General features: G+C 32.7%; 1 protein-coding gene across 2 annotated transcripts in view; it reads right to left on the reverse strand.

Moving 5' to 3' along the window:
* Positions 1–2747: 2747 nt before the first annotated feature.
* The window catches only part of LOC106465064 (phosphatidylinositol 3-kinase regulatory subunit alpha-like), an 83290-nt gene continuing 72473 nt past the window's right edge, over positions 2748–13564 (reverse strand). For both annotated transcript variants that reach the window (XM_013925262.2, XM_013925261.2), the window contains 5 exons: positions 12335–12585; positions 8341–8517; positions 6963–7046; positions 6277–6444; positions 2748–4993 (listed from right to left, as the gene is read on the reverse strand). In XM_013925262.2, coding sequence (XP_013780716.1) covers positions 4783–4993; positions 6277–6444; positions 6963–7046; positions 8341–8517; positions 12335–12585 — 891 coding nt within the window. In that variant the 3' untranslated portion in view covers positions 2748–4782. The remainder of the gene's footprint in view (positions 4994–6276; positions 6445–6962; positions 7047–8340; positions 8518–12334; positions 12586–13564) is intronic.

Consider the following 13564-nt stretch of genomic DNA (forward strand, 5'->3'; position numbering starts at 1 on the left):
CATCAATAAGATTGTCTTATAACAAGTAAGATTTAAACCAGAGGCCTATTACATAACAAAAGTTTTATTCGAAGTATAGCGACTTAAAATAAATGGGGAAAAAAAACTTTTAAGTAATTATGTAGTCTTCTCAATGAAATATTTTAAAACATTTTCATTCATATCCAGGTATTTCATCGCAATCATTAAAAGTACAACGTAGCTTAGGTTTAAGTATACTTTTCTTTGGGGGGGGGGGGGTACTAAGATTTGTAGACCTTTTGTCTTGATGCTCACTAGACTTATTACTAAACCAAAATATTATATTGCCCTTAATTATCTAACACAGAGAAAGGTTTGATAATTTATCATATCTATCATAAAAAAGACTTATAGTGCCATAAATATGTTAAAACAAAAAATTACTTTAGCTGGAGTCATTTGAAATATTTTAGCAAAAGCACCATCTACAAATTTGGCTTGTTACTAAACACAAAGCTACACAATGATCTAGCTAAGCTCTGTTCATTGCGGGTATCGAAATTCGAGTTTTAGCGTGATATGTTCTCCACAGTCTTTCTGTTGATCCACCGGAGGGAGAGGGCAAGTTAATTCCAATATAACGATCTAGTATTTTCGAATATAATTGTGATTATCACTATGCAACAAAAGAAGATGAAATAATTTGTTTATTTTACCAACAAAGCTCCGAGTTAGATTTATATTCTAACCAATACTGAACACAGTCATTAGAAGCATTGAGTTTTGGAACATACAGGTTGAGAAATAAGGGCGTGCATATTCGGTGACGGGACCCGAACCCATAGATTGTGAGTCGAGTGCTCTAACCACCAGACCATACCAATATCAGTAATAAAAAAAATATAAAAATTACAAAAAACCGTGTTGTGGCTGTGGATGCACTGTAAGGGTAGGGATCAAACCCCACTTTTCGAACAGTCAAGCATTGTCTAAAAGTTGACGGTAGATGCTGTTGACTAACACCTTAGTCTATCAGTTCAAAATTATGAGCGGTTATCGTAGACAATCCTGTCCTGGAGCTCGTTTAAGTGAATATCTGAAACAGTCTTTCGAGTATCACTGTCTAACATACGAGTGTATAGCACGACCAACTTGTTCCAAATTTTAGGAATATCGCTTAAACTCACCATTCAATTGATTAGGAAGAAAAATTTTTAATTTTAGAAATATCATTCTCTTTAGGAATAATTCAAAAGATTGGAAACAAAAAGGAAGAACAAATGAACTGTTTTGTTATTAAGTGCAATGTTACACAATAGACTATCCGTGGTTTTAGGCCTTCAGACTTATTGTAGCTAAGCCACTATGGGGCGATGAAAAGAAACTGATTTTGTTTTGTTGAATTTCACACAAAGCTACTCCAGGGCTATCTGCCATTAATGTTGATGTGATAGATAAGGCAGCTAGTTAACGTCAGCCACCGCTAACTCCTGGGCTACTCTAATTGAATAATGTGATTCGACTGCCACTCCTATAAATTCTAGCGTGTTTTTTCTTTCTTTTTTATGGTAACGGGGCGAGATCCGAAAAACGGGTTTTCGCTATTTTAACGAGACAGACAGCATGAAATAAATACGTATGCTGTTGCTGTCTGTACATAGGGTTTCCGAAAATTCTGACATATTACTTATAGGTGATTATACTTGTTATGGTAAACAACTACATACAGTCTGCCCTTCACACATGACAAAGCTACTGTTGCTGTCTTGTGGGTTTAGCTTGTATTAGGTCACATCATTTTCGGACAACTGTATGCCAGAAGACCGCTGGTCTAACTCATGCCTAAGGCTCCAATAACAAATACTGAAACATTTGATTTTTTAATGGAGATCGTAATGAACAGTTAATATAATCAAAATTATTTACGTAGCATGATAGCACAAGTAAAAACGTATGTTTAAATAAACAACTATTTTACGTGTTTTATCCTTGTATTTGGAGCTTCTTTAAACTGTGCGAGAAACGTGGTCATTGAAGGTCACAGAACACTAATTGAGACCCAAGAAATAAGTTGTAATGAAATATTTATTAAACTTTCTCTTCTCTTTACAATATACTTCAATTTTCCTTTTTTTTTTAGATAAAGAAAAACACCAATTGGCGGTACATCATGTCTCAGAATGATTCATTTTCGTCAGAACTTGTGTACCTCAACTTTAGAAAAACAACGTTCAAACCTACACATATGACTAGATAAGTTTTTACTTATGTGAAATATTATTCCCGTTATATAAAAAGTATCGCACACAAAAAATAGTAATAAGAAATAACAAACATTTGAATAACGTCACTTTATATATATATATTTTGTTTTCAAAACACACCACCCTAATATCCACAACTGCCCACCAGAGGGATCATCAATAATAGGTTGTTGTGTGGCGTTGTATACAACAGGAATAACAATTGAAGAAAACGAAATCGGTAATTTAACATATCAAGTACATTGTGCTGCAAATGTCAGAAAAATTGTCACACACACACACACTTAGAAATTTTGTGATAAGTTTCCATTTTTAGTCACATATATTCTTTACCAAACAACGACAATTTTTTAACATTTTCGGAATAGATACTGAACATTTTGAACACCAAACATCGGGTGTGGACCGATCAATTTAAGCACTTTAGTTAATAATTTAGAATTCTTTTTAAGTACTTCAAATTTAACAATAAAAGACACACCAGATACATCTATATAAATCAAATGCTTTATCTTCTCTTGTAATGGCCCAAAAAATCGGACTTTTGGACAGTGTGTATATTATCATTCCAATAAGAAAATAAACGTGTACCAGCAATGGTTAAATTAACCTTCTGGCTACTGATAATCTTAATAAATGTTAATAAACAACTATTTATAGAGTCAAGTCAAAACTAAAACGTCTTTCATATTATGTACATGGAAATAAATCTTTTACAAATTATTTACAAAAAATAACTAACACAAACCTTAACTTTATGTAATTATGATAATCCTTGTTATTAAAATTTTCATTTATCAATTGTAATTAACTTAAAATATTAATTAATATGAACAAAAAGTTTTATAAGTGTTCTGGCTGTCTGTTTTACATTAGTCAACAATTATGTTTATTTAAAAAAAGTATAAAAATATTCAGAATCCGAGAGATTAGTCAAGTTTGGTTTAAGTAATATTTTACAAATTTACTGGACCATCTAGTGAGAATACTTTTAAAAAAATGTTTCAATGATTCGGTAAAAGCTAGGTATAAATTAAAAGAATTTACAGTTAATTGGCTGGACTGGATTTTAAGAGTACAATCATTTATTAAAATATATCAATATCTAGGAAATATACTGGATTGATTAATGACATTATTTTTAGAAACAATATTTTCAATGACCTGGTAAAGTCTAAGTTAAAACTACAGCTTATATTTAAGTCATACAAATCACTTGTAGAATACAAAGATTTATTAAAATATATTTCATACATATACCCTTTTCACACACAGTAAGTCTTAAAACCTTCTACAGATCTTCGGACGTGGGCTGATACGAAGGAGATGGAACCCTATTCGAGAGTGTAACTTAAAAAATAATAATACAAAATCTTCAGCTAGTAGTAGTAATTTATTAATACTGTTATTTCAAAGTAACAAAAATATTTACCTGAATCTCAAGGTTTCTAGTGTGGAAGTGCAAAGGTCTAGAATGTTTGAAATGATGTTTAACTCACACAGAGCATTAAACTAGAATTGAATCTCAAGGTTTCTAGTGTGGAAGTACAAAGGTCTAGAATGTTTGAAATGATGTTTAACTCACACAGAGCATTAAGCTAGAACTGAATCTCAAGGTTTCTAGTGTGGAAGTACAAAGGTCTAGAATGTTTGAAATGATGTTTAACTCACACAGAGCATTAAGCTAGAAACTGAACATCTTACACACAAATAAAAATTGATTCAACACCAAAGTAGATTTCTTTTGTATGCAAATAAAAACTAAGTTTTTAGACGAAATAGTTTACTTTCATAGTATTCTAATCCAATCCCAAACACACACACTCAAACACATACAGTGCCATGTCAAGGCAATTGTTTTTTGCAAAGAAAAAAAAACCTCTTATAATAATTTTTTTTGAAAATTATCTCGTATATATACCAGAAAAAATAAAAACTAATTTTTCATGATTTCTAGCAACATATCCATGTAAAACTATCTACAAATTCAATTTTAGCATTATGTGCTTCTTCGCAAAACTTTCAGCCATTTGTTTTACACATTCTAATTTCATAAAAATCTGTCAAAAACAAATGACACACACACATGTTGAACATTTTAAAAGTAGTTCATATATATATCTATCTTGTGTGAATCAATTCACATAAAAAACAACAATCATCTCTAACAAACACTTGCACCACTTTGAGTTTGTCAAGCATCTTACAAAAACGTTCTAGTTAGGCTTAAAAAATAGTCATGTGACAGCAATGGTGACTTTAGTTAAGATCTTATCAATCAATGAGATCTATTTGTACAAATATACACAGCAGTAGGTCTTTCACTAAAACTATAACCTGAAGACGATGAAGAGTCCCAATGATTTCGTGAAAGTGAAATGAAGAAACTTGTCGGACAGTAGGAACTGATGTTGGTAGATGACAATTTTTAGAAGCAAGATACTAGATACTAACTTCCCTAATTCTGTTAATCTTTCTCTTCAGTTCAGTGAGAGTACATAATAACCTACAAATGACCAAGTTGTTTTTATCTAGGTAGTAACACACTATCCTTTCATCATTTAGAAAAGCGAACATAGTGATCTGACTGGTGTGCGAATGCAGGATGTGCTAGAGTTGTTCGTAAAGAATCATTGTGTTCTTCGAGGGAAGTCTGAGCATAGTGAAGCACCAAACTTTTCAATGTCGGATGGATATTATACGGCTCTGCAAACCCGTACCCCTTCTCCGTCTTATGGATCAGACAGTGGCCGATCTTGCCATCAGCTCTGTATACAAACAAAAATCAAACACTTTTACCTTCCGACAACAAAAAGTATGTATTTTAACAAATAAGATGTTATTTGAAACAAATATTACTATCATACAACACAGTTAAATTCACGATCAACAAAGAAACAGAATGAAAATAAATGTTATTAATAATTTCTTTTTCAATGGAAACTGAGCTTGAACCCACATATACATAAAATAACTTTACAAAGTTTGGAGAATAATACAAATTATATCAATCAATCTTAATCACACAGAGAAAAAACAAAGGTGTTTCCAAGTTGTCTGTTTTAGGTGAGGACAGAATAAGCATTATTACAAAGTCTGGTGAACATTTCAAAATATTACCTGTATAACAAAGAGCCTGAAAATATTATAGCAAATATATGTTACAAACATATTTACAGTGTCTTTAGACTGTAAGCGGTATCGTACCATCTATACTGAGGGACTGACTTATAATGCACCCACAGCTTGAAGAGCAGGGAATACTTGTAGTGTTGCATAGATTTGAACCTGGCTCACCAATTTTGATATCTAGAACTCTGTCACAAGGCCAAACAGTGGCTTGTAAGTGAGAAACCCCTCATTGGTGGTCAAACATTTACTAACACGTGAATTAATGTCTTTTATTATAACCTCGTTGAAATTGTAAATTTTAGTGAGAAGGAAATATTATCCCTACTCTATCATCTGGTTTGTCATTCGCCACCAATTTAGATCTGCATGAAATCCTACCTCTCATACATAAACTTGGACATGAACAAATGGAAAAACAAAAAAATAGACTTTTTGGCAAGTATAAAAAATTATCTTGAACAGCTTATATACCGAGTAATCCAGAAAAATAATTCAGTAGCATTAGGTTAAATATTTTTTTAAATACATAAATATAGGTTTATTCTAGTGAGTAGAAGATAGAAGAACCATATGTGTAAATTAAAACCAAACCATTGCACAGAACTTTTCAGATGCCACAAGACTACCAAAATCATCATTTCTGGTTAATATAAGTAAGGGATTTAACTGAATTGTGAAATACAACACATCTAACTTTCAGCACTTTGAAAATACCTCAGTTACTTATTTTTGTGGAGAGGAAACATTTGTTACGAAACAGTTTATGCTACATTTTTTAATATAAAATGCATTAAATCAAATTATAACGATGAAGAAAGCATCTATTTAGTTTAATTACATTTAAAAAATGTGGCATCCAGTGTATGGATGCTGTTACGTGATAGCTAAGTTTTAGAATATATCAATTAGACAGACTTACACTATTGACAATGCAAACTGGCCGGTACGACTGTTACGGATGAGAAAGGTACCATTAAGCTTTCCACTAAGCAAGTTCTCAGCTTGTTGCCTTGAGCACTCACTCACAAACCACGTGGACTCGTCATGGTGGAGCAAGTTGTCATAATCCTGAACAAAAGCCGAATCTCTGGAAAAAGAAATTATGTTTGTTTTTAAACCTGTAATAATTTCTTTAAACTAATAATCATCCAGTACCGGTAGGCAGAGCTCACATATTGCATCAGGTTGAGAAAGTTTGCCTATTACAACACTCAAAACAACAAAATCACTTATTTCCTTTGTAAAATGTTAATATTGGTTTCATTCTATGAGACTCATACATTATTACGAAGCCTGTAATTGATACACAAGTAGTTTGGTTCATTAACAGTTTACTAAAACTTGTTTAAAAAAGATATGTAACCTCCACTGGTAATTGTAAGGTTAAAATAAATTATTATATAATCAAAATCGAGTTTTTTTATAGTTTCATTGTCAAGCCAAATGAAGTTAATGAGCCTTTACAGAATGACATTAATACAAAATTCTGAGCATATCTAAAAAAAGTAAGTTTAATTGTGAATGTATATCCGTTCTTCGACGAATTCTTGCTTATCGTTTTAAATCTGTTAGGTATGTCACAAACAACGGAAAAACAGACAATACCTTGACAGATCTTTAGCATCTGCTGACGAATCCTGAAGTAATTTGTCAATTCTTTCTTTCTTCAATCCTTTGCTTAACAACCACCTAGAAACAAAGATTAGATGAACACTTGTTACTGGACATCAGTTCAAGCACTTAATAGTTTAATAATGCAACTTAGAAGGTTTTGTGAATCTAAGTTAAATAGATTTTCAAAGAGATTATCCTAAAAAAGTAAAATTTACATCACCGTTAAGGATTGGTACTCCAAAAGACCCATCATATGCAACTTAGGTTATACAAAGAAAAGATAAAACAGTAGAATGTTTATGAAACATTCACCTTGCACAATGTTAAAAAATGTTAATCTTTGCTTAGCTGACACATTGGAATGTTACTTTCATCTGCTCAATTAATGTTTAGTTTTTCAAGAAAGTACATAAAATGATTTTCAATAACATGAGTAACTGATCATTTATATCATAATGATGTAATCAAACACTTAAGGCCTAGCTTGTTACTTGATTCTTTATACAGAAACTTAACTTCACACAAACAAACAAAGGCTGCCTTCAACAAACTGCAAGTAACAGTAGAGCTGACCAATTAACTTGATTAATTGGTATAATAAATTATGTACTTCGATTAGTTACAACAAAAATAAAATATTAAACTGATTTATGTCACAAAAACAACCAACTAATTGAAGTTTGCCATTATAAGTTTTCCTCAACATTTTGATTAATTTGAGATTTTTCAGTTTAATCAAATTAATTTCATGAAAATAATAAACTAATCAACAATACTTTTTCCAATATTACTCTGTTCTACTAATTCAAGTCTCATGAATACAATCAAATACTGAGCCTGATGAATCACATTCCACTAATTGCCCAGCTCCAAATTGTAGAGTGACAAAAAAATATTGAACTTTAGTCAAAAGTTGACGAAAATTGGTCATAAAGGTGTCAAAAACTTAGATGGACAGGTTTATTTATCATTAAAATCACAACCACCTTAATTTTTTGCTGTTTTTTATTATCATTTGTGAAGGATTAACTATTCTAACAGTGTATATATAATCAATTATATCCGTCATGAGACAAAAGTATTAGGCTTATTTTTTTATGTTCTTTATTTGGCCCCTTAGAGTAAGTAGAAGAGCATATAATGGCATTTCAACCACACTATATCTGCCGTATCAACTGGTGTTGATGTTTCACTTAATATCAGAGCTCAATAGGGTGGGTGGGATATGACCAACATGGCAGTGGTCAGAATGGCAATTATATAAGCCACTTGGAATAACAACCATTATGTTTTGAATGCTTTTTCCTAATACAGCATGTATACTTTTTAGTACACATAAAATACAAGCACATTACAGAAAATCACCTACGTTTGATACTGTTCCCGTTGCTTGTACAGCTGAATGATCTCAGGCTTCAAAGAATTCATCTCACGATCTAATGTTCGATTATATGCGGCTAGGTGTTTTAAATCATTCTCCAGCTGAGTTTTACTTTCCTGTATTGTGCGTAGCCTCTTCTTCAGAAGGACAAAATTTTCAGCAAGGCTTCAAAAAATTAAAGACAGCTGTTAGATTCAAGTTCTGGTGTAAAATAAAACTTTGAATATTAAAGATATTCAAAATGTCCCTTGGTGTTTAACAAGGTAATAGACAGAGGCTCTTTATCATTACATCGTTTTTAGCAATAATGCATCATTTTAAAATGCCCTAAAAAAACAAAAACTTTATACTGTGATCATCTTATTAAACTTTTACAATTAAACCAATAGAAAACCTCTTTATTTGTTACATAAGTATAACATCCATGTTGAAGTAATAAAGGTCAAAATGTTAAAAGCATATTTTTGAATCAACTTGTATTTTCAATATTTCTAATTATAAAACTAACAAGAAAGCTTCTAATACACAGTCTTCTCAAAGCCAATGTATAAATGGTCACTGATTTTTGGCAATATCAGAGTTTAAATGGCTGCCCACCACTGGACACTGCACATACCACTGTTACAACAGAGGAGATCACATGACACTGGTGGCACGTCATGGGATTCTCGAAGGATCTTGACTTTTCCTGGGAACTCTAGTCTTTTCTGGGCACCCTCTATTTTGGTATATAAGCCCGGCAAATAAAGGGGAGAGAATAATTACAGATAGACAGATAATTGAGTCAAGCGAGCGGTAGTGACCGTAAGTAAAGTGCGTGAATCATTGTGAATTATAGTGTGTGTTTAAGTTAAAGTATCTGTGAAAATTAAGTGTATTGAGAAATAATAAACTAGTTTTATTTAAGAAAGGACTTGTATCGCTGAAGTTCCTCGGGAAGAATTTATACCGGAAATTAACAAACGAGCAGAGACGTAACACCACAATCCAATAGTCTAATTATTTTTTGATAAATAATCATCGACTCATTGAACGTTATAAAAAGTAAAATATTTCTCATGTAATACTGGTTTATTATTAAACAGAATAACAACAACCATTGATGTTACACTGGGACAGAAATATATAGATTGTCTTTGGTATCTTTACATCATCAGGATAGAAATAAGGGTATAAGAAGCTATACCAATTTTTGTTTGTTTGTCTGAATTGTAGAATTTACACACCATGTTCTACTAAATGAAACATAATACTCAAAGTCAAAAATTTGTTTCTCCTGGAATTCTTAGGCAAACTATGCATAACATATTGCAGATTTTGAACGGATGTAATCATGGGAAGGCTGCGAAGTCAACAGAACCCATCTGCTGATATAATAATGGGAAGGCTGCTAGTCAACCAGAACCCTCTGCCGATATAATAATGGGAAGGCTGCTAGTCAACAGAACCCACTGCTGATATAATAAATGGGAAGGCTGCTAGTCAACAGAACCCACTGCTGATATAATAAATGGGAAGGCTGCTAATCAACAGAACCCACTGCTGATATAATAAAAGGGAAGGCTGCTAGTCAACAAAACCCACTGCCAATGTCTGGGCTATTCTCATCTGAGCAAATAGTGAGATTTGACAACAGGGTGCAAACTATGAACCTGGAAATTTACAATTCAGCTGGGCTGAGCTAATATTCAGTAAGACAAAAAAGTTTTCTTCTGGCAACTATCACGTCACCTAGTTATGAAAAACAAAAGTGAAGGCCTTGCCTTTCAATTTACCGAAATGTAGTAGAATAAATAAAGTTTACATAATATATATATGTATGATCATAAATAACTGATATACCAGCTGATAAGAGTGTTTATTTTGGTAATCAATCAATTGTTTCTAGCTGTGTATGTTGGTGAATACACAAAAACACACACACACACACACAATAAGTTTGCTACATTTAAATAAAAGATTTGCACAAGCTAATACAGTGATGTGTGTGAACCACATGCCGAATACCCACATATTTAAACCACAGGAACATGCTGAATACACACATATTTAAACCACAGGAACATGCTGAATACACACATATTTGAACCACAGGAACATGGTGAATGCATGCATACTTGGACCATAGAAACATGCTGAATACACACATATTTAAACTACAGGTACATGTTGAATACGTGTATATTTGAACTGCATGAACATGTGAAATACACATGTTTAAACCACAGGAACATGCAAAATACACGCATATTTGAACCACAGGAACATGGTGAATACCCACATATTTGAACCACAGGAACATGCCAAATACCTCCATATTTGAACCACAGGAATATGCTGAATACCTGCATATTTGAACCAATCATTCAACAGTGCAATGTTGCCATTACAAAACTTATGGGCAGAGACATCTGCCACAGCCTCTTTGTATAGATAAACCAGTTGAACAATAGAGCTATTAGACAAAAACCTTAAAATAAAAGAAACTTCTATGTTCTCCACAGAAGTGGAATAAAGAATAACTTGTTTTACCCTTTCAGCACAGACAGATGTGATTACCACCTGCTTGACTGGGAAAGGACATTTATATATGCAACAATACATATGGCAACTCTAAGCATTCATTACAAACCTTGGTAAGATTTTGTTAAAGTTTATAAGTGTCTTTTACACAAAGAATGACATGATTCTAATTACGTGTTTCTAATAAAAATGTTATTTATCTGTAGTAGTTATTTGTACTTAGACTGTGAATGGTTCGAGTACAAGGTTATTGTCATTTCAAGTATAAAAATACCTTTCTTCATCTTATAGTTTTCATATTTTATTTGCATAATCTCAAGAACCACCCTAAATAAATATCAAAATTTTTTTAAGGTAAATGTTTATATTTTATTTTTCATTTTCTCTATCATATCACTAACTCTGGTTATTATCATCAACATACAATGCAATGAAATGATTAAAATTAGGAAATAGGAAAAACGTACATACGTTTGTAGAATATCTTTAAAGACTTATCTTTTGTTATATTTGTAATTTCAGATACTTTCCTTTTCACATATAGCTAATTTTTAATGTTTTATTTTCCTTTCTTGTCCTTTACCATTTATTCTTCATCTCAATACAAGTCAACAGTGCTCTCGCACAATATTTTAGTGTCTCTGGCAGATATTCACAACCCTTCAGCAAATGTTTGTGTAATATCATGAGCCTTGAGAATTGACACAAAATATGATGTATATTTTTAAATCTTTAAACCTCTTAATTATGCATAGGGGGACAAAATATCTGGGTTCACATCACAATTTGAGAATCAAATAACCCCAGTTGTGAAACACTTTCTTCTTTGCTTAGCATAACATATTTCTTTCCCTTGTATGTCTTTGGTCTGCTTAAATACGAACTTGGAAGCTGACATCCACATACAGTGGAGAGTCTGTGAAAAATACGTCACAAGTAGTGGACTGTGTTTTGCAGAAGCTTGTTACAATGTAAATTGTAGTGACAGCCAATACTACATAATCACTGTTATAAGTATGAGCAACACTTACAAAAAGAGAGGTATTTCTAGGAGATCCACAATGCCTGAAGAATAATTAATCTATGTTTGTACATAACAACTTCTTTCCTCCACCAACTGTGATGTCGTGGCAAGAGAAGACTTCCAGATTCATAGACAATAGAACTTTACAAAACTCTGAGTATTAATCGGTCAGATGTTAATTCTTTTGAAAATTTAAAGTGGGTCTTTTCTTAAGCTTACCACTTATAGACGCACCACGTAATTAGTCAGAATTTATATCTTGTTGAGAAAAAAAGGTATTTTTATATTTCAGGTATCATACTACTGGTATTCTCACTCTACGATCCACTTATGTAGTCAGAATTGTGCATAAACATACAAAAGAAGGAGCTCGATACAAGCATATCTTTACATATTCTTGTACTTGTAGAACTGGAAAACATTTTGAACACTCACCTGGTCATTTCATGCTGCATGGCTTCTTTCTGATGCTCAGCATGCAATTCAATCTGTTCTTCAAACACTGCTACTGTTTCATTGAAGGCATCCAGGGCTTGCCGCTGCAGCTGAATTTCCTGCAAAGTCTTGTTGTAGTCTTCATAAAACTGGTCATACTGTTTAGTTTTATGGAGATACTCCTTGTTGACTTCCATTAGCTTCTGAGCTACTATCTCTAAATCAACTGAGTTCTCCTCTTCATCTTCTGCCTAAAACACAAAAATTGAAAACCAAAAATATAAGATGTTTATTTTTTCACTTATCTAACAACTACTATATTCAAGATATAGGTTTTGTTTGTTTGTTGTAGCTTGTATAATGCTACTGGAAGGCTACCTGCACTAGCCCTCCCTAATTCTGTAGTGATAGATCAGTGGGGAAGCAGTTAATCAACACCAACTCTTGGACTACTCTTGTCAGACTGATCAGTAGAATTTAATTGACACTCTTCACCACCTACACCAACTGTTGGGCTACTCTTGTCAGACTGAACAGTAGAATTTAATTGACACTCTTCAGCACATACACCAACTGTTGGGCTACTCTTGTCAGACTGAACAGTAGAATTTAATTGACACTCTTCACCACCTACACCAACTGTTGGGCTACTCTTGTCAGACTGAACAGTATAATTTAATTGACACTCTTCACCACCTACACCAACTGTTGGGCTACTCTTGTCAGACTGAACAGTAGAATTTAATTGACACTCTTTTAATGCACCCATGGACACAAAGTGCAGAACATATTTTTTGAGGGGGTGGGGGTTGAACCACATAACTTTGGATCCATAGTCTGACACACTGACTGCTAGGCAACACTCAATCCACAAGATATAGGAAACTTGGCTGAATATTAAACATTGTTTAACACCCAAACTTGGGTGGGAAAGAATGAAGTGAAGGAAAATAGTCGAAACTAAAAGGAAGATTATAAAAAAAAGATGGCAGTTTTAATGGCTATAAGGTAGCAATTAATATAGTTCGGACATAAAAACTCAAGTTATACAAAGAAACACCATTAATAATATAATTCTAGAGAAATTCATCATTACACCTGAGGTACTGAAAATTTTGTTTCAAACAGTGGCTTATTTGGCTACCTGGTCATGAAGATAGCTAATCAAATCACGAGACTTACACACTTTTGAGAATCAGAATCAAAACATGTCACACTGAATGTGTTAAT

This window comes from Limulus polyphemus, unplaced genomic scaffold (genome assembly GCF_000517525.1).
Source record: "Limulus polyphemus unplaced genomic scaffold, Limulus_polyphemus-2.1.2 Scaffold1825, whole genome shotgun sequence".
NCBI lineage: Eukaryota > Metazoa > Arthropoda > Merostomata > Xiphosura > Limulidae > Limulus > Limulus polyphemus.